The sequence below is a fragment of the Lutra lutra genome, chromosome 13 (assembly GCF_902655055.1).
Source record: "Lutra lutra chromosome 13, mLutLut1.2, whole genome shotgun sequence".
Classification (NCBI taxonomy): domain Eukaryota; kingdom Metazoa; phylum Chordata; class Mammalia; order Carnivora; family Mustelidae; genus Lutra; species Lutra lutra.
The window spans coordinates 58,143,912-58,165,076 of record NC_062290.1 but is presented as its reverse complement, the minus strand read 5'-3'; the positions used below and the strand labels follow the sequence as shown (position 1 = coordinate 58,165,076).

Below are 21,165 nucleotides of genomic sequence, written 5' to 3'. Positions count from 1 at the left end.
CCCAGACCCTACCAGTAACATCTATTTCCGCTGGTCCTATGCCTCTCCTTCTTCCCTCCCTCTTCAGGCCCAGCTCCTTTGTGAGAGGAGAGTCTCAACAGGATCCAAGGGGCAGGGGGAAGTGGTGGGTCTGGGCCCAATCCAGTTCCTCACCAGGCTATGTGCTCCAGTTGCCAATCCAATCCCCTAAATTTTCTACCCAGGCTTGTCGTCCCCAATAAAGGCTACTCCTCGCTTGACCAGAGCCCAGATGAGAAGCCACTGGTAGCCCTTGACACGGACAGGTGTGTACAGGGATGCTGGGGCAGCCGGGCAAGCCACAGGAACCTTTATGAATGTATAAGTGGGCTCTATGAGCCACACCTGCTATATTGTTAGAATTGGGATGTGGGGTGTTCCTCAGACAGCCAGGAGCTCTCCAAGGATGAATCCCCCCGGGAATGGAATTTTTTTTATCTGGCAGTAGGAAAGGAGCAGAGAGAGGAAAAGGGGACTGGCACAGTCTGATACTGTCCTGAGACGACTGATGCGATCACTGCCCCTTGACTGGGCCCTGATGCGATGTCCAACATCCTGCTCCTTCTAAGAGAGGAGCCCTGCTGCTGGCAATGCACCTGGCTACACTTGAACTTTGGGGAAACCCAACAAGTCAGGGAGATTTGAGCCTAGAAAAGAGGTGAGCGGAATCGGGGTGAGGCATGTAACAGGTGTTTAGAAGGTTACACGGGGCAGTTCATTTAGAAGGGCAGGACTAGGGGAGCTGGGCATTTGCACAGCGGGCACAATCTTTTATTTAGATCTGCTGTTTACTTGGAAGTGTGGGGAGGGGAGGTATGGACTGATGAGGTGGGGGACAGGGAGTTTTCCATTTAATATCAGGGAATCACTTCTCTGTCTTTTCTTCCACCATCAGCGATGACGACTTTGATATGTCCAGATATTCCTCCTCTGGCTACTCCTCTGCGGAGGTGAGGCCCCACTCTTTAGGACCCTAGATGTACCTGAGCAGGACCACCTCCATCCAGGAAAAGGGGTGGGGCACCACATCACACCCTGAGAGGAGCAATGGGCAAAGCTAGGTGGAGTCCTGTAGGGACTGGACATAATGGGGTAGGGCCTGGGATGGAACAGTGTCGGAGAGAACCCAGAGGCTGTCAGACACTAGCCTCAAGTGTAGGGAGCCCAGTTTTAGGGGTGAGGCTTGAGCCCATGGTTAAAACAAGGCTCCTAAAGAGAATGGAGTGTGAAATCCAGGCGACACTCTATGGGGTGAGGCCTGAAATAGGGACCAGCCTAACAGAGGCAGAAGTTGCCCTTAGAATGGGATGCCCTTTGTAGAGAGGTGAGGCCTCAGGGATGTACCTGTAAGGACGTGAGGCCAGAACTGAGGCTGAGGCCCAAGAAGAGGCAGAGCTTGGCCTTTCAGTAACCCGTGATCGGACTGAGTGGGGGTGCCACCTGGCTGTGGGTGGTACCTCCGGATTGCCCCGAGCCTGACCTCCCTCCCCTTTGTCTACAGCAGATCAACCAAGATTTAAACATCCAGCTGCTGAAGGACGGCTACCGGTTAGACGAGATCCCTGACGACGAGGACCTGGACCTCATCCCCCCCAAGTCTGTGAACCCCACCTGCATGTGCTGCCAGGCCACGTCCTCCACTGCCTGCCACATTCAGTAGCGGGTGGGGCCACTGCGGCCACCTGGGGCAGGGCCCCCATGGGCCAGGTGGGACAGGGCAGGGGCCAACCCCTCCCCAGCTCGTCCGCCTGCCCCCGGCCCCCATGCCCCCTACAGCCGCCAACCTCGTAACAGTCATTGCTTCCTCCTATGGTAGGACGTGTACCTCTGTGTGTTCATGGAGCCGGAGAAACCAAAACCGGGTCTTTCTCCACCCCGGGGGCTGAGGAGCAGCAGGGGCTGTTTGTTCAGTTACTTGGGGGACCATGCCCAGCACCCTGCCCCCCCTCCCTGAAGCTGCTGTCCAGGGGGGAGAGGAAGGACTAGACAGCAGAGAGGCTAACACTAATGAGTGGGGTAGGGATCACAAAGCCAGGGGCTTGGCCTCACCCCAGCAAAGCCATGAGCCCCCCAGCCCCAGCCTGAAAAGGAAAGGGGTCTGGGAGGGAGAAGGACCCAGGGCAGTGGGAGCAGGGCCCAGCACCTCAGAGCCCCCTCCACACGCCCCCTGCCGGCCCATATAACTATTTGTTTCCCCCTCCTCTCCAGATGGGAAGCCTGGCAATGCTGCCCAGTGGGATACTGCCCTCGCCCCATAGAATCACTGCCTTCTTCCTCTTCTTTGCCCCATTCGCCCCCTTCCTTGCTCTCTGGGTTGTGGAGAAGGGTAGGGTGGGCTTTGGAGACAGACCAGTTTGGGGTGATATGATCTGTCCTCACCCACCCCCAACATGCATCTATTTCTCTGCCAGCTCCTCCCACCCCCCACACTTCTGTTCACTGGTCTCCATCCCAGGATGGAAGCAGGAGGTAGGGCTGGCCTTGAAAGCCCCATTCCCATCTCTCTCCAGCCCAAGATCCCAGATACCACTTCCCCACAAGAATCTTCAAGGAGGCAAGCTTAGGAGAAAACAGTGGTAGCATGTGCATGGTAGGGAGAACTTGGCGGAATGTGTGTGTATGTGTGTGTGAGCCTGTCAGGGTGTGTGTTTATGTCTGTGTGTTGGGCCTGTCTCTCCAGGTGTCTGTTTCTTCATGGACGTGCGTGTCCATGGTGGGAAAGTGACTGTGTGTTCTGTTAGTGACATGAGGCTGCTCAGCAGTGGGCTGCAAGCCCTGGCCTGGGAGTCAGAAGTTTGGGTTGTGACCCTCGTGCTAGCACTCTCTCCATGATCTCAACAAGCACTTGTGTTCTCTGGGCTTCAGTTACCTCAACTGTAAAATGAGCAGGGTCTGAAATTACTCTTAAGGTTTTTTCAAACGAAGGAATTTCTTCATAGGAATTTCTGTGGAGGTGTGTAGGCAGGTCTCCATGTGTCTGAATACACTTGTGGGGCTTCCTGAGTTCTGTTTCTGTGTGGAAAGGAGAGAGGAAGTTCCTAAGGGACATGTGTGTGTTTGGGATCTATTTGGGAATACATGTATATTCCATGAACATATATATGGGGAGGGGAGTATATGTTGTGTGTGTAGCTCTGTGTGGCATCTGGAAGTCAGAGTGCGTGTGCTGCTGCTGCTGCTGCTGCTGCTGCTGCTGCTGCTGCTGGGGTGGGGAGGGGGAGAACAGAAAAGCTGAGGATGAAAATCAGAGGGAGGAGGTGACCAAGCCCCCCACCCCTGAACTAGGCAATAGAGACCTGCCCCATGTGAAGAAACACGAAAGCACAGAGAGCCTAAGACTGCTCAGGTCTTATGCCTCACAAACCCCATATCCCAGGACCAGGGTGTACACTCCCCATTCCTCCATGCTGACAGCCCACACACGCTGGTGTATCCACTCTCATATATACCACTCATGTGTTGCAAGTGTGCAGAGGACACCTGCACAGCCCACTCCCTGGCTGCCATTCCTGGGAGAGGGGAGCTGAAAGGAGGGGAGGGTAGTGAGAAGAGAGAATAAGGCTGCTAGCTTGAGAAGGGTAGCCCCTCTCCACGCACCACACCCCCAGGCTGCCAGCTCCAAACTTTTGAGGTGCAGCTTTCTACCCTCAGTTCCTCCACCTTCTCCTACTTCCTCAAGTGCAGGGACCCTGGTTAGGTGAGTAGAAAATGCCAAAGGAAAGCAGGGACAAAGAAGGCACCTGCAGGGCCTACAAGATCCATACAGGCTCCCATCTGAATCTCTCTCTGCCACCCTGGTCAGCATCCCCATCCCATCAGCTGGGCCCCATAGTCAAGCTTCCTACCACTACTATCATTACCCTGGGCTCCCTGACTCACCCTTCTAGAACATGGGTACTTCCTCTCTTCCGGGCAGGGCCCCCATGAGGGCTCATTTCGACTACTGCCTTTGCTGCTGACTTGCTCTATGACTGGCCCACTGCTCGACCTCTCTGGCCCTGAGGCACCCTACCCACAGGACACACTAGTTCCCTGGCAGGCAAGGGCTTCCAGCTGAGGCAGTGTACAAGTGGAGAGAAGTAGGAAGCTGGTAGCCAGCATCTTCTGGGTCTAGTAGAGTGTGTGGGTCCCTCCTTCCCTGTCTGGGATGTTGGAGGGATGGAATTGAGGCCTTAGCTTGCCCCCCCCCCCACCAGCCCCGTCATCCTTCCCCCTTGTAGATACTGCCTTAACACTCCCTCTACCCTCAGCTCTGGCTGCCAACCAGCCAGGTTTCTCCGTGCTCACTAATTTATTTCCAGGAAGGTGTGTGGAAGACATGAGCCGTGTATAATATTTTTTTTAACATTTCCATCGCAGTATTGACCATCACCCTTGGTTGTGTATCGTGTAACACAAATAATGATATTAAAAGCATCAAACAAGCCAGCCTCAACTCCCTACCTGGGTCGTGGGCAAGGGGCAGGTGGGCTGGGAAGGGGAGAGAACTGATTCTCTGGATACATATTTCATTCTGCTTCCACTCATGGGTTCCCAGGCCAGGCCTGCCACTGACCCTGGACAAGTCACTTGATGCCTCGGAACCTCCATTTCTCTTCATCAAAGCGAGGAGTTTGGCCTAGGTGATCTCCAGGGACCCTCTGCACTCTTGGAAATTGGAATCTTTTGAGATGCTTGAGGCAGGAAGAGGCTGGGGGTAGGGAGGGAATTGGATCTCCTCACCTCCCCAGGGATGGGGCTGAGCCAGGTGATATCATAATGGGTGGTGCCCATCCTAGAGGGGGAAACAGGGTGGGGTAGGAGCTGGAAGTTTGTGAGGGAGGGCAACTGAGAGATCCTCTATAGGAGGGGGTCACAGCAGCTAAGGGACACCTGGCAGGCTGGAGGTGTAGGCTTTCTGGCAGTGAGGGTTGTTACTGATGTCTTACAGAGCCCTTGGTAGGTAAAGCCCTCCACAGCATCCCCTAGACCTCACTATGTTCCTCTTCTCCCGCAAGACCAAGACCCCCATCAGCACCTACAGTGACTCCTACAGGGCTCCTACCTCTATCAAGGAGGTCTATAAAGACCCACCTCTGTGGGCCTGGGAAGCCAACAAGTTTGTGACACCGGTAAGTAGAGACTGGGAGTGTGGGCAGGCCAGGGTATGGTCATGTGTGTCTGAGTGATGGTAGTGTGTGGTTGTTGTTATGTGTTTGTAATTATTTGTATCTGTGTGTGTGTCCACATGTGCACACGATGCATGTATTTATACATTTGCCTAGGCATGGAATTTATAATATATAAAATAGTACAATATTCTGTCCTCGTGGTGCCCTCCTACTCCACCAGGGTAGGAGATGGAAAGAGACAGATAATTACCAAGAAATAAACAAGTTTTATAAATTATCCAAAATGCTGTATAGGAAATAAACAGAGTAATGGAAATGGAAAGTAACTAGGCAGAGCTACTTAAATAGGAAGGCCACGGAAGACCTCTTTCTTACAGTGACATCAAGCAGAGACCAGAAAGATACGAGAGAACTAGCCCTGTGAAGAGCTGACAGAATAGGGTTCCAGGCAGAGTGACCAGAAAATGCAAAGGCCCTGAGGCTGTCTGTGGGATATGCCAGAGAAGGTGCTATAGGGATATTTTCATGCATATATATCACAGTCTCCTTGTGTCTATATGTCTGTACTTGAAGGAGAGTGACCAAGGGGTCTGTGCAGCTTTCACAAAATGGAGACAAGATCTGTTAGTCTACTTGTGACTCTGCCTAACGGAATTTATCTGTGTGTACCGTCCAACAAATGGTGAGTATCTACACATGCCAGGCACAATGCAGATACAAAAAGAAAGGCCAGGCCATGCCTGTGAAGAGATCTCAGCAGACAAGTGAACAAAATAGGGTCGCCCAGTGGATGTACCAGTACAAGAGCTGGAAAAGAGAGAGCGTTCCTGGTTCTTGAAGGGCAGGTCTACTAAGAGATCCTGAGGGAGGAGGCTTCCAACAGAGAAGAGTCAGGGGAAAGGGCAGCCTAGGGACAGAGATCCTCCAGGAATTAAGAACTGGAGCAGAGGGAGAGGCTGGCCCAATGGTGAGAGGAGCCACAGTGGCAGGAGACTGGAGGGGCTGGGGCTCAGGGCAGGAAGCCCGTGAGGTGGTGAAGGATAAGGGAGGAGGGTGTAGATGATAGATAAGGAGAGACTGTGGCAGTGAAAAGGGAATCTTTTGAATAGGAGAGAATCTTTTAAATAATGGTTATAATTATAAAATAAATATATGCTCAATGCAGAATAATTTCAGATAACTGATATCTGAGATAATAGCTCAGATAACTCAGAGAAGCACAAAGGAAAAAGGACTATGATCTCACTACCCAAATTATCCATTGTTAATTTATTAGTATATGCCTTTTTAGGAAGCAAACATTTTTTATGAAAATGGCATCACATTGTCTACTAACACTTTGAATCTTACTCTTTGCATATACCACACATCAGGTACATTTTTTGTGGAAAAATATACTGTCCTTTTAATGACTATGGTATCTTATTTTATGAATGTACCAAAATATGTTTAAGGAATCTTATTGGAAATTTAGATTCTTTACAAAATATTGCTAGTATAATCATTTGTGTATATCCGTAGACATCAACTATCTCCTTAGGACAAACTACTAGACATGAAAATGTTGGGAGAAAGGATATGCACACTTTGAAGACTTTTGACACACACTTCAAATTGCTACAATAGGAGTTATAATAATTTACATGCCCACCAGAAAAATATGAGAGTGCCTGGATGTTTTTTGACATTCAATAGGAGGGAATTTTAAGAAGTAGATCAATAGATCTTGGTCACCATCTGGGTATAAAGAAGAGAGGAGATTAGGATGACTCCTGGGTTTAGGGCTCTGGCAACTAGAGGAATAGTAGTTCTGAGATTTGGAATTGCAGATTTAGAAAAATATTTGGAGTTCCTTTTGGGACAAAAATATTCAAGGACGAACAGGAGATACCTGGTAGGTGGTTGAGTATACTTATCTGAAGCAAAGGGAAAAGGGCCGGGCTACAGATACAGATTTTGAAATCATCAACATACAGGCAGTAGCTAAAGTCGTAGGAATGTATGAAATTACCAAGGAAAAACAAGAAAGAGGTCAAGGATGGACTTTGGAGAATACAGATTATTTAAGAGGTAAGTAAAGGAAGAGCCACAAGAGGAGACAGGGTGATAAGAGAAAAATCAAAGAGAAACCAACAAAGACAGCATTTTAGACAAAGGTCAGTGTCAAATGTCAACACAGACCTTGATCTCTTGGATGTAGTAACCCTTAGCAATCTGGCCAGACAGGTTTGGTGAGTGGAAAGGAGTGAATGCCAGACAGCAGTGGGATTAAGAATGAAGGAAAGGCTTCTGCTTCTGACAATATGCTGATCTAGAAATTCTCAAGTGCCCTCCTGCTTGAAAACAACTAGATCTTGCATAAAAATTAATTTTTTTTCTGGACTCTTATGGAGGTGAATGGTAAGTACACTTAAGATGCCCTGAGAATGAATGCCAATATCAGCACTACAAGCAGGAGTTTAAGCCTTAAATGAGGTGAAGAAACTAAGCCTTATACTCCAAAATAACCCAGAAAGTTTAGTGCTCTCTGGCTCCCTGCCCCCACCACACACACACACACACACACACACACACACACACACATGATGAATGTGTATTCTCTGTAGTAGAAAATACCCTTAATGTAGGTTTCCAAGTATGCTTCAGAGTAAGACCAATCAAATCTGAGTTCGCAATAAGAGATACAGGGAAACAAACCACCAATGACAGTCAGCAGGAATAACAGACTAAAATCTCCAAGGACTTCAGATATTAGAGTTAACAGTTAAAGAATACAAAAAAAAAAAAAAAAAAAAAAGAATACAAAATAATTACTATGATTTTTAAAAATAAAATGAAATTATCAAAATGAGCAAACAACAAGTGATTATATTTAAAGACCAGACAAATGTAAAAAAGAAGAGAATAGAAATTTTAAGAATAAAAATTATATGTGTTAAAACCAATACCTCAGTAAATGGGTCAAAGGGCAGATTAGACACAGTTTAAGAGTGTCAGATGACACAAAGAAATGGAATGACATTCCTTGCTCATAAATTGGAAGAACAAATATTGTTAACCTCTTGGGCATTGGCTGAAGCTACTTTTTTCTAGATATGTTTCCTGAGGCAAGGGAAACAAAATCAAAAGTAAACTATTAGTCTATATCAAAGTAAAAAGCTTCTGCACAGCAAAGGGAACAACCAACAAAACTAAAAGGCAACCTAGGGAATGACAGAAGATATTTGCAAATGATACATCCAATAAAGGGTTAGTATTCAAAATATATAAAGAACATATAAAACTCAACTACCCAAAAAACAAATAATCCAACTTTAAAATGGGTAGAAGAGGGACAACTGGGTTGCTCAATCACTTAAGTGTCTGACTCTTGATTTTGGCTCAGGTCATGATATCAGGGTCGTGAGACCAAGCCCTGCATCAGGCTGTGTGCTGGGGGGGCCAGGGGAACATGCTTAAGATTCTCTCTCCCTCTGCCTCCCCCATGCTCTTTCTCTCTCCTTTTCTCTCTCTCTCAAATAAATAAAATGGGCAGAAGACATAAACAGATATTTCTCCAAAGAAGATATACAGATGGTCAACAGACACATGAAAAAGTGTTCATCATCACTTACCATTAGGGAAATGCAAATAAAACTACAAAGAGCTATCGCCTCACACCTGTCAGAATGGCTAAAATCAGCAACACAAGAAACAACAGGTGTTGGTGAGGATGTGGAGAAAGGGGAACCCTCTTACACTGTTGGAGGGAATGCAAACTGGTACAGCCACTCTGGAAAACAGTATGGAGTTTCCTCAAAAAGTTAAATAGAACTACCCCGCAATCCAGCAATCACACTACTAGGTACTTACCCAAAGAACACAAAAACCCTAATTCAAAGGGATACATGAACCCCTATGTTCATAGCAGCATTATTTACAGTAGCCAAGATATGGAAGCAGCCCAAGTGTCCACTGACAGATGAAAGGATAAAGAAGGTAAGGTGTATATGTATACAATGGAATATTATTCAGCCATAAAAAAGAATGAAATCTTGTCATTTGCAACAACACGGAAAGAGCAAGAGAGTATAATGCTAAATGAAATAAGCCAGAGAAAGACAAATGCCATATGATTTCACACATGTGGAATATAAGAAACAAAATAAAAAAGCAAAGGGAAAGAGACACAAGAGGCACCTGGGTGGCTCAACTGGTTAAGTGTCTGCCTTTGACCAAAGTCATGATCCCAGAGTCCTAAGATTGAGCTCCATGTCAGGCTCCCTGCTCAGCAGTGTAGTCTGTTTCTCCTTTTCTCTCTGCCCTTCCCTCCTGCTCATGTTCTCTCTCTCCCTCAAATAAATAAATAAATCTTAAAAAGGGAGAAAGAGAGAAACAAATCAAGAAACAGATTCTTTTTTTTTTTTTTAAGATTTTATTTGACAGAGAGAGATCACAAGTAGATGGAAAGGCAGGCAGAAAGAGAGAGAGAGGGAAGCAGGATCTCCGCCGAGCAGAGAACCCGATGCGGGACTCGATCCCAGGACCCTGAGATCATGACCTGAACCGAAGGCAGTGGCCCAACCCACTGAGCCACCCAGGCGCCCAAGAAACAGATTCTTAACTGTAGAGAACAAACTGATGGTTACTGGAAGGGAGGTGGGTAGGAGGGATGGGTGAAATAGGTGATGGGGATTAGGAGGGCACTTGTGATGAGCATTGGGTGATGTATGGAAGTGCTGAATCACTATACTGTACACCTGAAACTAATAACACTATATGTTAACTAACTGGAATTAAAATAAAAACTAAAAAAAAAGAGCATTAGTGAAATGAAAGAGCGAAAGACATTTCCCAGAATGCAGCACAGAGACCAAGTGGTTAAAAATTATGAAAGAAACATTAAGCAATATGAAAGACAGAAGGAGACGATCTCCTACACATCTATTCAGGGTCCCAGAACGAAAAAGCAGAAAGGAGAACAGGCATTATTTGAAGATAAAAAGGCTCCAAATTTTCCAGAATAAGAGAAATGAATCCACAGATAAGAATAAATAGGAATTTCACATGTAAGTAACTCACAGTGGAACTGCCCAACACCAGCTTAAGAGATAACCTTAAAAACAGGCAGAGAAGAATCATTTTCAAAGTGTCTTCCTTCCTTTCTTTATTTTTTAAAGATCTTATTTACTTGAGAGAGAGCAAGAGCAGGGAGAAGGGGCAGAGGGAGAGGGAGAAGCAGACTCCCCACTGAGCAGGGAGCCTGAGGCAGGGCTGGATCCCAGGACCTCCAGATCACAACTTGAGCTGAAGGCAGACACTCAACTGACTGAGCCACCCAGTCACCCAAAGTGTCTTTCTTTCAAGAACAAAAGAAAGATAAAGTCTTTACAGGCAAACAAAATAGAAATGTTCACTACCATCAGACCTGTAATAAAGGAAATTCTAAAGGATATATTTTTGGGAGAAGGAAAGTGATCACAAAAGGAAAGTCTGAGATGCAAGAAGGAATGGTGAGCTAAGAAATTGGTAAATGTGAGTTAAATTTAAACAACCAATGTCAATGGAAAATACTTATGATTTTTAATTTGTTAAGTTAAGAAAAGTGCCAAAATTTAGAAAAAAATATCAGATAAGTTGTATTTTGGAAAACAATATTATGTAAGATACAAGGGTAAGAAAGGAATACAAAGAACTTACTATTCACAGATAATACAGTTGTGTACATAGCATCTACAAAGTATTAGAATAAGAATTTAGAAAGTTGGGTGAATATAAGATAAAAGCCAATCACGTTTCTTTACCTCAACAGCAAATATTTAGGAAACATAATTATTTTTAAGTTTTAATTTATTCATTTTAAGTACTCTCTACACCCAATATGGGGCTCAAACTCATGACCCCAAGATCAAGAGTCACATGCTCTTCCAAATGAGGTGACCAGGTGCCCCAGGAAGCATAATTTAAAAAAACAAATGCATACACACACACATACAAACCTGTATATGATTCTGTCAACAAAAAGATCAGTAGGAATATAATAATGTGTGTAAAAGTATATGGATAATATAAAACTTTGCTTAAAAAAATAAACAGGGGGCGCCTGGGTGGCTCAGTTGGTTGAGCGACTGCCTTAGGCTCAGGTCATGATCCCGGACTTCCGGGATCGAGTCCCACATCGGGCACCCAGCTCCTTGGGGAGTCTGCTTCTCCCTCTGACCTTCTCCTCTCTCATGCTCTCTCTCACTCATTCTCTCTCAAATAAATAAATAAAATTTAAAAAAAAATAAAATAAAAAATAAACAGGTATAGGGGCACCTGAGTGGCTCAGTGGGTTAAAGCCTCCGCCTTCGGCCCAGGTCATGATCTCAGGGTGCTGGGATCGAGCCCCACAACAGGCTCTCTGCTCATAAGGGAGCCTGCTTTCCCCACCTCTCTCTGCCTGCCTCTCTGCCTACTTGTGATCTCTCTCTCTGTCAAATAAATAAATAAAATTTAAAAAAAAAATAAAATAAACATGTATAACATGCATGTGGGTAGGAAGGGTGACTAACATTTATAAAGTATAGTATTACTATAGGAATAGCCAAACTGATTGTTAGAGAATGAAACAGATCAGATATGGGGCCATATATACATGGAACAATATACAACAAAGATGACTGAAAGTAAAGCTATGGGAAAAGATACATCAGAATTGGGGTAGCATTATATATTGGTGTGGGGGGCCAGGGGAAGGGTGCAGGGGGAGACAGACTATTCAATGGGACAGTTGGTTATCCAGATGGATAAAAAGAAAACTGATCCCTAACTCACACCAATGGCAACTCCTGATAGATTAAAGACTTAACTATGGAAAATAAAACTATTTCCTTTTAGAAGAAAATATAGGACATTATTATCTGAGACTATGGTTGTATTTATTAAACAAGTCAAAAAAGTACTACATAAAAGAAAAGATTAATAAATTCACATATTGTAAAATTAAGAACTTCTTTTCATGAAAAGACACTATAAAGGAAATGAAGATACAAGCCACAAACTGAGAGAAGGTATTTGCAACATGTAATTGACAAAGGATTAGTATAAAGAATATAAAACTATAATTTTCCGGGTTGAAATTGAACATATATATTTAGACTCTCTCCTGAAACCCTCTAAAACTCCTGTAAATGGATATTTGACACGTAAACTCACGAGACTAGTCGGAAAGGACAATGGCCACAAAATTTCAGAAGCTAGAAAGTACAATCAATTAAGTAGTACCTGACAGCAGACTTCAGAAAGCTGAATCCAAAGCCAGCAGTGGGAAACACAGGACATGATTCAACTTAAAATTGCAGAATTTTCAAAAAGGCTCAGGAATTGGTAATACTGGACTTCTCTGGAACTGAAGATAGGAGAGGACCACAGCTAAAATAAGGTTGATTTGAAAGCTGTTTAAGAACCAATTAAACCGGGGTTCCTGGGTGGCTCAGTTGGTTAAGCAACTGCCTTCAGGTCACTTCATGATCTTGGGGTCCTGAGATCCAGCCCCTCAACTGAGCCGCACATTGCATCAAGCCCCCCATCCAGCTCCCTGCTCAGGGAGGAGTCTGGTTCTCTCTCTGCTCCCTGCTCCCCCCTTCCATTTCCACCCCCACCCTCCTGCTTATGGGCATGCTCTCTCTCTCTGTCTCTCTCTCAAATAAATAATATATATATATTTTAAAAGCAGCTAAACCCACTAATCCCCTCTTCTATTCCATGCTGTGGGGTGACTGCTTGCCCCATCTGCAAAAATCAGAAGGCTAATTTTTTGGTGAGGATCTCAGGACTGGGGCTATCAGGCCCATCTGAGGGCAGGGTACCATAGTGAAAACAGGTGAACCTCTACATACTGAATGCCCAAACCCCCCAGCTCCCCTCTTCTCCACTAGATTCTCAGAACACTGGCAACCAGGCCACTACCTGTAGGCCAAAGACTGAAAGTCTCTTCTGAAGGATCTGATCAGCTCAAGAGGGAAGACCTAGAGATACTGACAGAATTTAACAAAAATAGTTTTCCAGACTACCCTACAATGATGCTCCTGGTTGACAAAACCCACCCACACCTCAAAGCCTCCAATAAGCTTTTTTTTTTTTAAGATTTTATTTATTTATTTGACAGAGATCACAAGTAGGCAGAGAGGCAGACAGAGAGAGAGAAGGAATCAGGCTCCCTGCTGAGCAGAAAGCCCAATGCAGGACTCTATCCCAGGACCCTGGGATCATGACCCGAGCCGAAGGCAGAGGTTTTAACCCACTGAGCCACCCAGGCACCCTCCAATAAGCTTTTTTAGTTTCCGACTCATAAACCATGAGCAGACAATCAAAGATAGAGACATGTGAGGAAAGCCTCTAGGGGGAAAATTGATGACATCTATGAGTTCTCCTAAATGACTGGAGGTGTGTGTGTCTGTGTGTAAAGGTCAAGGGAATGCCAAGTCATGTGGCTCTTTCCCCCATATGGAATATGACTGTGCAGGATCTGCCCACAAAACAAAACCTCAGCTGGGCACAGAGATCCAAGAAACCTTTCCGTGGGGGGGCTTTGAGGGCACTAGGGGAACCAGGTCTCATCTTGGCCAGGAGAAGCCTTTGCTCTTCAGCTCATAAGGGGGAAATGCGGGCAGCAGTGTCATGATCCCAGCTCCTTGCTGCCCACTATGAGGAAGTCCTTTCTAGTCTCTGACTTTGCTGGGTGTCCCACCCCTGTGACCCAGGATTGGGGTAGCATTATATATTGGTACGTTATATGGTAGCATTATATATTCAAATCGGCTGCGTGCAGAGATCTATTGGTTTACACCGAGACATTCTTCCCTCAGCTGAGGACAAGGGAGCTCCAGAGGTAGGTCTTAATCAGGAATTCCACAGATCTAGCTCAAAAAGAGATTGAAGGAAATAAGACAAGGTAAACTCCAAGAAGCAGAGGAAACCAGGGCCTGAACCAAGATTAGGAAAAAGGTCAGGGTAGGATAAGTACCAGGGCAAAGTGAGTGTCAGGGTCAAGGGTGATATTGGTGTTAAGATCAGAGCCACAGTAGAGTCATGGTGAGGTTGGAGTCAGGGAGATTTAAAATTAGGTTTCCCTCCGGCCACATCCTTCATCTCCAAGGTGCCAAATTCCCAGAAAGCACTCCCTTCCAAAACACCTGCATCAGGTAGCTGGCTCCCAGGCAGCCAGCCTTTCCTGAGGCTCCAGGTTATACCAGGGGCTTGTTGGTCTGTTTGGGGAGATCCAGGCCCTGCTCCCAGATAGCACAGTCTGCAAAAAAACAGGAACATCCAGCTCTGCCCTTAAAGAGGTCCCAGTAAAGGAAAGGACGGAAATGAGAACATCAGAAAAGCACTCAGAGGACAAATTCCTGTCTCCAAGCCCTAGCCTTGGATAGAAAGGAAGAAAGTGTGATTCAAACAAAGAACTATGCAGAGGGGGCCAAGACTGGCATGGAGATACCTCTGGCATAGGGAAGACACCCTACTGGGCTTTCTCAATAGGCGCTGGATCTGGGTCCAGCAGGACATGGGGTCTTTAGGCACCTAGTCATTTCCTCTCCTCTCCCCTTGCCCAGGGCCTGACTCAGACCATGCAGCGCCACGTGGATCCTGAAGCCCTGCAGAAGATGGTCAAATGTGCCGTGCAGGACTACAGCTATAAGGGTTCTATATCAGGCCACCCCTACTTTCCTGAGAAATACTGGCTCTGTCAAGAGGAAGGTAGGACCTCACTCCTTACCTACACAACGATGACTCTGCTCAGGGACTTCAACAATGGCCCTTAACTTGATCCCAACTTGAATCCTGACCTCCACCCTGATCCCATATCAACTTTATCCCCACCCATAATTTGGGCTTCTCCAGTCACTTCCACTCTAGCTTGACTCCCAACCATCTGATCTGACCCTAACCCTGACCCTGGAGGAGGAGATCCAGGCCCTCCCTTTTGGGAATTCCTATTTGTGCCAAAGAACTGGAAGAGGCTTGGGTCCTATCCCTAGAGAGATGGAGGGAGTATTAACCTCTTCCAAACAAATTCCTCCAGGTATATTCCAGGGCCATCTTTTCCCATCTTCTTAGTGACCCTGTTTCACCAGTTTCTCCATCTCTCCTACATCTCTCTGCCCCACCTCACCACCTTCACCTTGACCTGGAAGCCTTTTCTAACCCCTTCCTGCCTAAAAATTCTCTCTTGTTCCTCCCCTTCACAGCCAAGATTCTTAGAAACATCGTCTATATCACTGTCTCTACTTTTTCACTCCTTGTTACACCTTATGAGAAATTATCTTTCCCATTTGGTTAGGTGTTTGTGATGTCTCACTGTACATTCTGAAAGAGCAGAGTTGTTTCTTATTTATAGCTGTGCCCCTCCATCTAGTATAACCAGGCCTCATAACTGTTTATTGAATCAAATGATGATAAATATTTATCCAATTGACATTGGGAGTCTTCCTCTCCTACATTCAAACATTAAAACTGCTCTTGTGTAGTTTCTAATTGCCACATCCATGAGACTATTCAATCTTTACCTTATGAGCCTTATATTATGAATTTCACTCTCTGACCACTCCTCTTTTAAAAGATTTTATGTTTGTTTGTTTGTTTGTTTGTTTGTTTGGAAGACAGAAAGAGCAACAGAGGGGTGAAGGGCAGAGGGAGAAGCAGACTCCCCACTGAGCAGGAAGCCCAATGCGGGACTCGATTCTGGGATTCCAGGATCATGACCTGAGCTAAAGGCAGACACTTAACTGCCTGAACCACTCAAGTGCCCTCTATTTCTTGATACTCCTTCCTTCTTCAGCTTCTCTGATGCCCCCATTCCCTGGGTTTCTTTTCCCCCCATTCTGGAAATGCAGGGTTCCTCGGGGTGCTAATCTGAGCTCTCTTCTCTCCTTATTCCTCTCCTGAGGCCATTTTATCTAACCAGTGTCTTAACGGACAACTCTAAGTCTTTATTTCTACCCTTGACCTCTTCCTAGAATTCCACTCTCCATCTGAGTTATGGTCAACTTTACCTGAATGTCCTCAAACACCTCATACTTAATATGTCCAACTCGCCAATCCAGAACTCCAAATCTCAACACTCTGCCCCACACATACACACACCTGCTCTTCCTCTAGGGCTCCTAGACCTCCTTTCCTAGTGTCTTGCACGTATGTTCTTTCAGACTGTTAGAGTAGTAGATCATGGAGGGTCTTCAGGACAGACTTAGATGACTGGGTGGGTGGGGCTTTGGAGGATTTTAAGTAAGGAAGTGTCTTGATCAGATTTTCATTTGTGAAAATCTGTGTAGAGATTGGATTGTAGAATTTCAAAAGGAGGTAGGGAAGTTAGTAGGCCAATAGTAATAACAGTTTTCTACGTGCCAGGCATTGTTCTAAGTGTTTTACATGTATGAACTCATTTAAATCTCACAACAACCCTATGAAGTAAATAATACTATTACCCCCATTTTAAAACTGAGGAAGCTGAGACACAGTGAAATTAATTCATTCAGTCAAGGTCATACAGAGCTATTTGGCAGAGCTGAGATTTGAACACCAAATGTCTGTGAAGCCCATTTTATTAACCACGACATGTTATTGTCTTCTTGTTATGGCACCGCAGAGATACAGGGGTGACTAGAAGAGAGGATAGATTCAAGTGGTTTTAAGGAGGCAGAATAAGTAAACTTTGGAACCTGGATGTGGAAGATAAGAGGGAGGAAATAGAAAGAGAATCCATTTTAGAGTTGGCTAATTCAGAGAGGTTGATGCCAGGATGCAAAGTGATCAGCTCAAAGGATTCAGACCTTGACTGGCCTGAGGGATATTAGTAAGAGTCTAGTTTTATGCTGGGGATCAGAGGAGAAACATCTATGGAGACACAGATCCTGGGGTAGAATGAGGAATAACAATATCTTGTGCTTCCATCCCCATGATCAAATAGACAAATGGACCCCATACTACCTATGTGGTGACCGGTATAACACATGGAGGATGGGACCTTACAACTGCACCGGCTGGAACAAATATACCACATGCCTTCCCCGGCTACCTAAGGTATCTACTGTGACCAGCACAGATGCCTGGGGTCTGGGACATACATCTCCCTCCACTTCCAAACCACAGTGACTGATATCTCACCATTGGTTCTTCATCCCTTTCCCACCAACACTCCAGGGCTCTTTCTCAAGTGTGAAACTAGGGTTTGTATTTTCTAAGAGACAGGGGAGCCCAGGAGTGGAGCTGTATGAACAGCTCCTGGGTCCCCTGGATCCCAACCTGTGGCTGGGCTCTGTGGGGACACAACGAGTGTGCATCCCTGACTTGCTACCTTCCTGAAGCTTGCCACCGGGCCCTTCCCCACACAGTCTGATTAATGAGAGGTTGAGTCTCCCTCCTTTGTGATGTGAGCAAGGACAAGAGAAGGGAGAACAAGGCCACCCAGTGGCAGTGCAGGAGATACAGGAGATACAGGAGAGTCTTCCAAGGAGATAGGAAGGAGCCCAGCTGCAGGCCCAGGCCAGAGGGAAGAGTAAATTTGAGAGGACCGAAGGCCAGAGCACAGGTTCTTTTTTTTTTTTTTTTAAAGATTTTATTTTTATTTATTTGACAGAGAGAGATCACAAGTAAGCAGAGAAGCAGGCAGAGAGAGAGAGGGGGAAGCAGGCTCCCTGCCGAGCAGAGAGCCCGATGTGGTGCTCGATCCCAGTATTCTGAGATCATGACCCGAGCTGAAGGCAGAGGCTTAACCCACTGAGCCACCCAGGTGCCCCCAGAGCACAGGTTCTTAACTGTAGCTGATGGCTGATCCCCTTGACTGAATCCTTTTGAATCAGAACTTCCTCGAGAATCAGGATTTTTCACAAGTCTGCGGGTGATTCTGATGGGCAGGCAATATTATAATATTGACACTACCTCTCCCCAGTTAGGGACACTCCAAGACATAACTACAGAGTCAGGTAGACAAAGAGAAGTAAAATCAAAGGCAAACGCTGAGGCAAGGGTGCCAAAGGCCTAGGGTCCAGACCCCATACATCTATAGCTCCATTTCCTTCCCTCCCCATCCTCCACCCCCCCCACCCCCCATCCCCCATCCCCGCCCCGGAGGCGGAGTACTGGTTGCCAGGTGACAACCCAAAACACTCAGAGCCTGGGAGAGTAGGGGAGCAACTGGAGCGTGGGAGAAGACACCGCCTGGGACTGGTCTGGGTGTTCAGGGAGGATCCCCAAAAGGAGGAACTCTCCCGGGTCAGAGTTTGAGATAGCACGTGTGCCACTTTCAGGAGGCCGGAATGGAGACAGCTGTTCGAGAAATGCCTTTACAGTGCCCTCCTAAGCCAGAACGACTCAACGCCTACGGTAACAGATGGCGGGGCTGTAGTGGGGTAGACCAGAGGGACGGTGGGATGGGACCTGAGGAATGAGGCAAAGGCCAAAGATAGAGGGTGTAACCCTGTCTCCTCTATCTGTCGCTGCTTTTATTTCCATCTCTTCCTATCTCTGACTCTGTCTCTTCCCTTTCCTGTAACTCTGTATCTGGATCTTTCCGGCTTGGGTCCGTGGGTGCAGAGCGCGAGGTGGTGGTGAACATGTTGAACTCGCTGTCACGGAACCAGCCGCTGCCGCAGATCACGCGCCGGTGCGGGTGCGTGGACCCTCTGCCCGGCCGCCTGCCCTTCCAGGGTTATGAAAGCCCTTGCTCTGGCCGCCACTACTGTCTGCGCGGGATGGACTATTACGTCGCCGGAGCACCCTGCGCAGAACGCCGCTTCCGGCCTTTGTGCACAGAAGAGCCGACTGTAAGGTTCGCAGGGCTGCTCCTGCCTTAGGCAGGCGCCGCTCCCCAGCAAGCCCCTAATACCCCCCAATACCCCCACCCCGCCCACCCGCAAGTCCAGCTTTACCCCAGCTGTGCGCACCCCACCCCTCACCAGTTCCAGCTGTGCTCTGCCTCTGTGTCGACCCTACCGTGCCTCCCGCCACCTCTATCCACTTACTAGGCCCTGTCCTGTCCGGCCCTCCGGCGCCAGGGCCCGAACGGACCGCTGAGACCAGAGAACCTGCATGAAAATTCCTCCAGGTTCCCGGCCCTATCCCTTCCAAACTGGGCTCAAGGTCAACCTAGCCCTGGAGGCCCGAAGGTGGTTTGCTTGTCATATCCCCTTCCCACACCTTGTTCCCTACCTTGACACCCGGCCATAGAGACGCAGGTTCTAGCCTCTAGAGTGCCAATGTGTCCTCATAAAAGCGGCCTCTATTCCTGGGTCTTAGGTCACCATCTATGCGCAGGGTCATTGCCGGGTGTTATGTGAGCAAGGAAATGGTAACTGTATTACCAGAGGGGTCCTGGCCTTAGAACACCACACCACCTCTTAAGTTAGCCTAGCGTGTTACTGCTGAGGAAACAGGCCCAAGAGCTCAGCTGCAACCCAGACTGCGGTGCAACCCTCTTCCCGCACCAGGTGGCAATCAAGGCAGGCTGAGCCTGGGAGAACTCCAAAGTTCGTGGTCTAGAAAGCTTCTGGAGGAAAAGCGGGGGAGGGGGTCCTAGATCTTGCCCCTACCCCACCATGATTTGCCCCGCCCTTCCCCAGGCAAAAAGTCTAATTGTGTGAGGCTGAGTCTCATCTGTTACAAGGGCAGGGGGGAGCGAGAAAGTGCCTGAGCCTTAGAAATGGCTTGAGTGCTGGAATAATTCCCTTCCAATGGAGAGAACCCAGGTGCTCCCAGCTCTTGAACGACTGGAGCCCAACACCCCCAGAATCCAGCGTACTCCCACAGCCCAGGCTGGGCAGCGCAAACCAGGCCGTACGAGGATAGAGACTTTCACGTGTCATCCCAGAGGTGATGCTTCGATGAGGTCTTGAAGGGCCAAGAGGCCCGAGGGGAAGATCTCCGCTCAGGGTCTTAGTCTGGGTTTTGAGGCCCTACCTCTCTGGGCCCACCACTTCCTTCTCCAGGAGTGTATCGCCCTACGAGCACCGGCCCGGAATGCAATGTGCTGTTATAACTCCCCCGCCGTCATACTACCCTTGTCCGAACCTTAGGTAAGTTCGGCCCAAATGGCGTTTGGCGTGGCGGGGAACACTGGGACGAGTTGGGGGTGGGGGGGTGGGGGCGGAGCGGGGAACTGAACGCTGCGATGCACTGACCAGAAGATGCCACCAGGGGGCGCTAGTGTCACGGGGGTCATCAAAGCTGGCAAGGGAATGGAGGACCCTCCATGAAAGCGCTCTGAGGTTCTGGCCTTCAAGGGTTACAGGTTGGCGGTGGGGCTCAGAGTCAAGAGATCAGGGCATTCGGTTCAGGGATTAAAATAGAGGATAAGAAATTAATGTTAGGGAGCCAGTACTGGGAATCAGAAATTTAACAGTACAACCTGAGGTCAGAAGGTCAATGTTGGAGCATGGGGTAAATAAATATTAGGGGCAAAATGTTGGGATACAGTTAGCATTGAGAATTGGAATCAGACCTATGAGGGTCCAAAAGGGCTGACCCATTTCTCCCTACAGATGGGACACAAGTCACTTCAAGAAGACCGGTGGCCCCCAGAGAAACAGCTATGTCATCCACCCTGAGTTTGTGTCTGAAATCTATCCTGACTGCTACTGCTGGTAGAGCCCAGGCTGGCGGGGCCAAGAGGGCCCAGCAGTAAATAAATTCTTCACCCCAAAAGCTGCCTCCTGTGTCCTTATCCCACAGGATCTGGCAGTGAGGAACCAGTCACTCAGGCTCCTGCCAAGCCCCTTTAACTGAGATGCATTTTCTTAGTCATCCTGTCCTGAGCCCTTCTTGTCCCCACCATCTCAGTACTTCTCTTGGGTGACCCTGGGTGCCCTCCTAATACACAGCAATAGCTAGTGGCCTCCCTCTACCCAAAATAATGGGTCAATCTAGCTGTGCAGGGCAACCCCAAGAGGGCTATCCAGCTGACATTTGTTCAATATCCCCCAAACCTAGATGTTCCCTCACCCCCCTCATCTCAGGAGACGCAGTCTTCCATTCTGCAGATACCTGTCCCTGTACCCAAAGTTCTTGATCTCTACTCCCA

At 47.4% G+C, this 21,165-nt stretch overlaps 2 protein-coding genes across 12 annotated transcripts in view; both read left to right on the top strand.

The window, feature by feature from the left end:
• The window catches only part of FAM219A (family with sequence similarity 219 member A), a 54,916-nt gene extending 50,474 nt beyond the window's left edge, over positions 1-4,442 (top strand). For 4 of the 6 annotated variants that reach the window (XM_047699649.1, XM_047699646.1, XM_047699647.1 and 1 more), the window contains exons 4-6: positions 204-284; positions 914-968; positions 1,520-4,442. In XM_047699649.1, the coding sequence (XP_047555605.1) occupies positions 204-284; positions 914-968; positions 1,520-1,678 (295 nt within the window). In that variant the 3' untranslated portion in view covers positions 1,679-4,442. The remainder of the gene's footprint in view (positions 1-203; positions 285-913; positions 969-1,519) is intronic. The other 2 variants (XM_047699648.1, XM_047699645.1) reach the window with 1 other exon arrangement.
• Positions 4,443-4,511: 69 nt separating this feature from the next.
• Positions 4,512-20,809, top strand: C13H9orf24 (chromosome 13 C9orf24 homolog). 6 transcript variants are annotated; one of them, XM_047699654.1, is made up of 9 exons: positions 4,512-4,640; positions 5,016-5,129; positions 5,703-5,811; positions 14,705-14,849; positions 17,059-17,171; positions 18,398-18,473; positions 18,684-18,918; positions 20,075-20,161; positions 20,627-20,809. In XM_047699654.1, the coding sequence occupies exons 3-9, from the start codon at positions 5,809-5,811 to the stop codon at positions 20,730-20,732; spliced, it is 765 nt and encodes a 254-aa protein (XP_047555610.1). In that variant the 5' UTR covers positions 4,512-4,640; positions 5,016-5,129; positions 5,703-5,808; the 3' UTR covers positions 20,733-20,809. The 6 variants fall into 6 exon arrangements, with proteins under 6 accessions (XP_047555610.1, XP_047555607.1, XP_047555609.1 ...); XM_047699651.1 differs by lacking the exons at positions 4,512-4,640; positions 5,703-5,811 and having other exon boundaries at positions 4,722-5,129; XM_047699653.1 differs by lacking the exons at positions 4,512-4,640; positions 5,703-5,811 and having other exon boundaries at positions 4,722-5,129; positions 18,684-18,913; positions 20,627-20,723.
• Positions 20,810-21,165: the final 356 nt, after the last annotated feature.

Coding starts and splice junctions, on each gene's coding strand:
- C13H9orf24 (XM_047699651.1), top strand. CDS start 4,995: ATGTTCCTCTTCTCCCGCAAGACCAAGACCCCCATCAGCACCTACAGT. Junction 14,850..17,058: donor CTGGCTCTGTCAAGAGGAAG/GTAGGACCTCAC, acceptor ATGATCAAATAG/ACAAATGGACCCCATACTAC. Junction 20,162..20,626: donor TACCCTTGTCCGAACCTTAG/GTAAGTTCGGCC, acceptor TTCTCCCTACAG/ATGGGACACAAGTCACTTCA.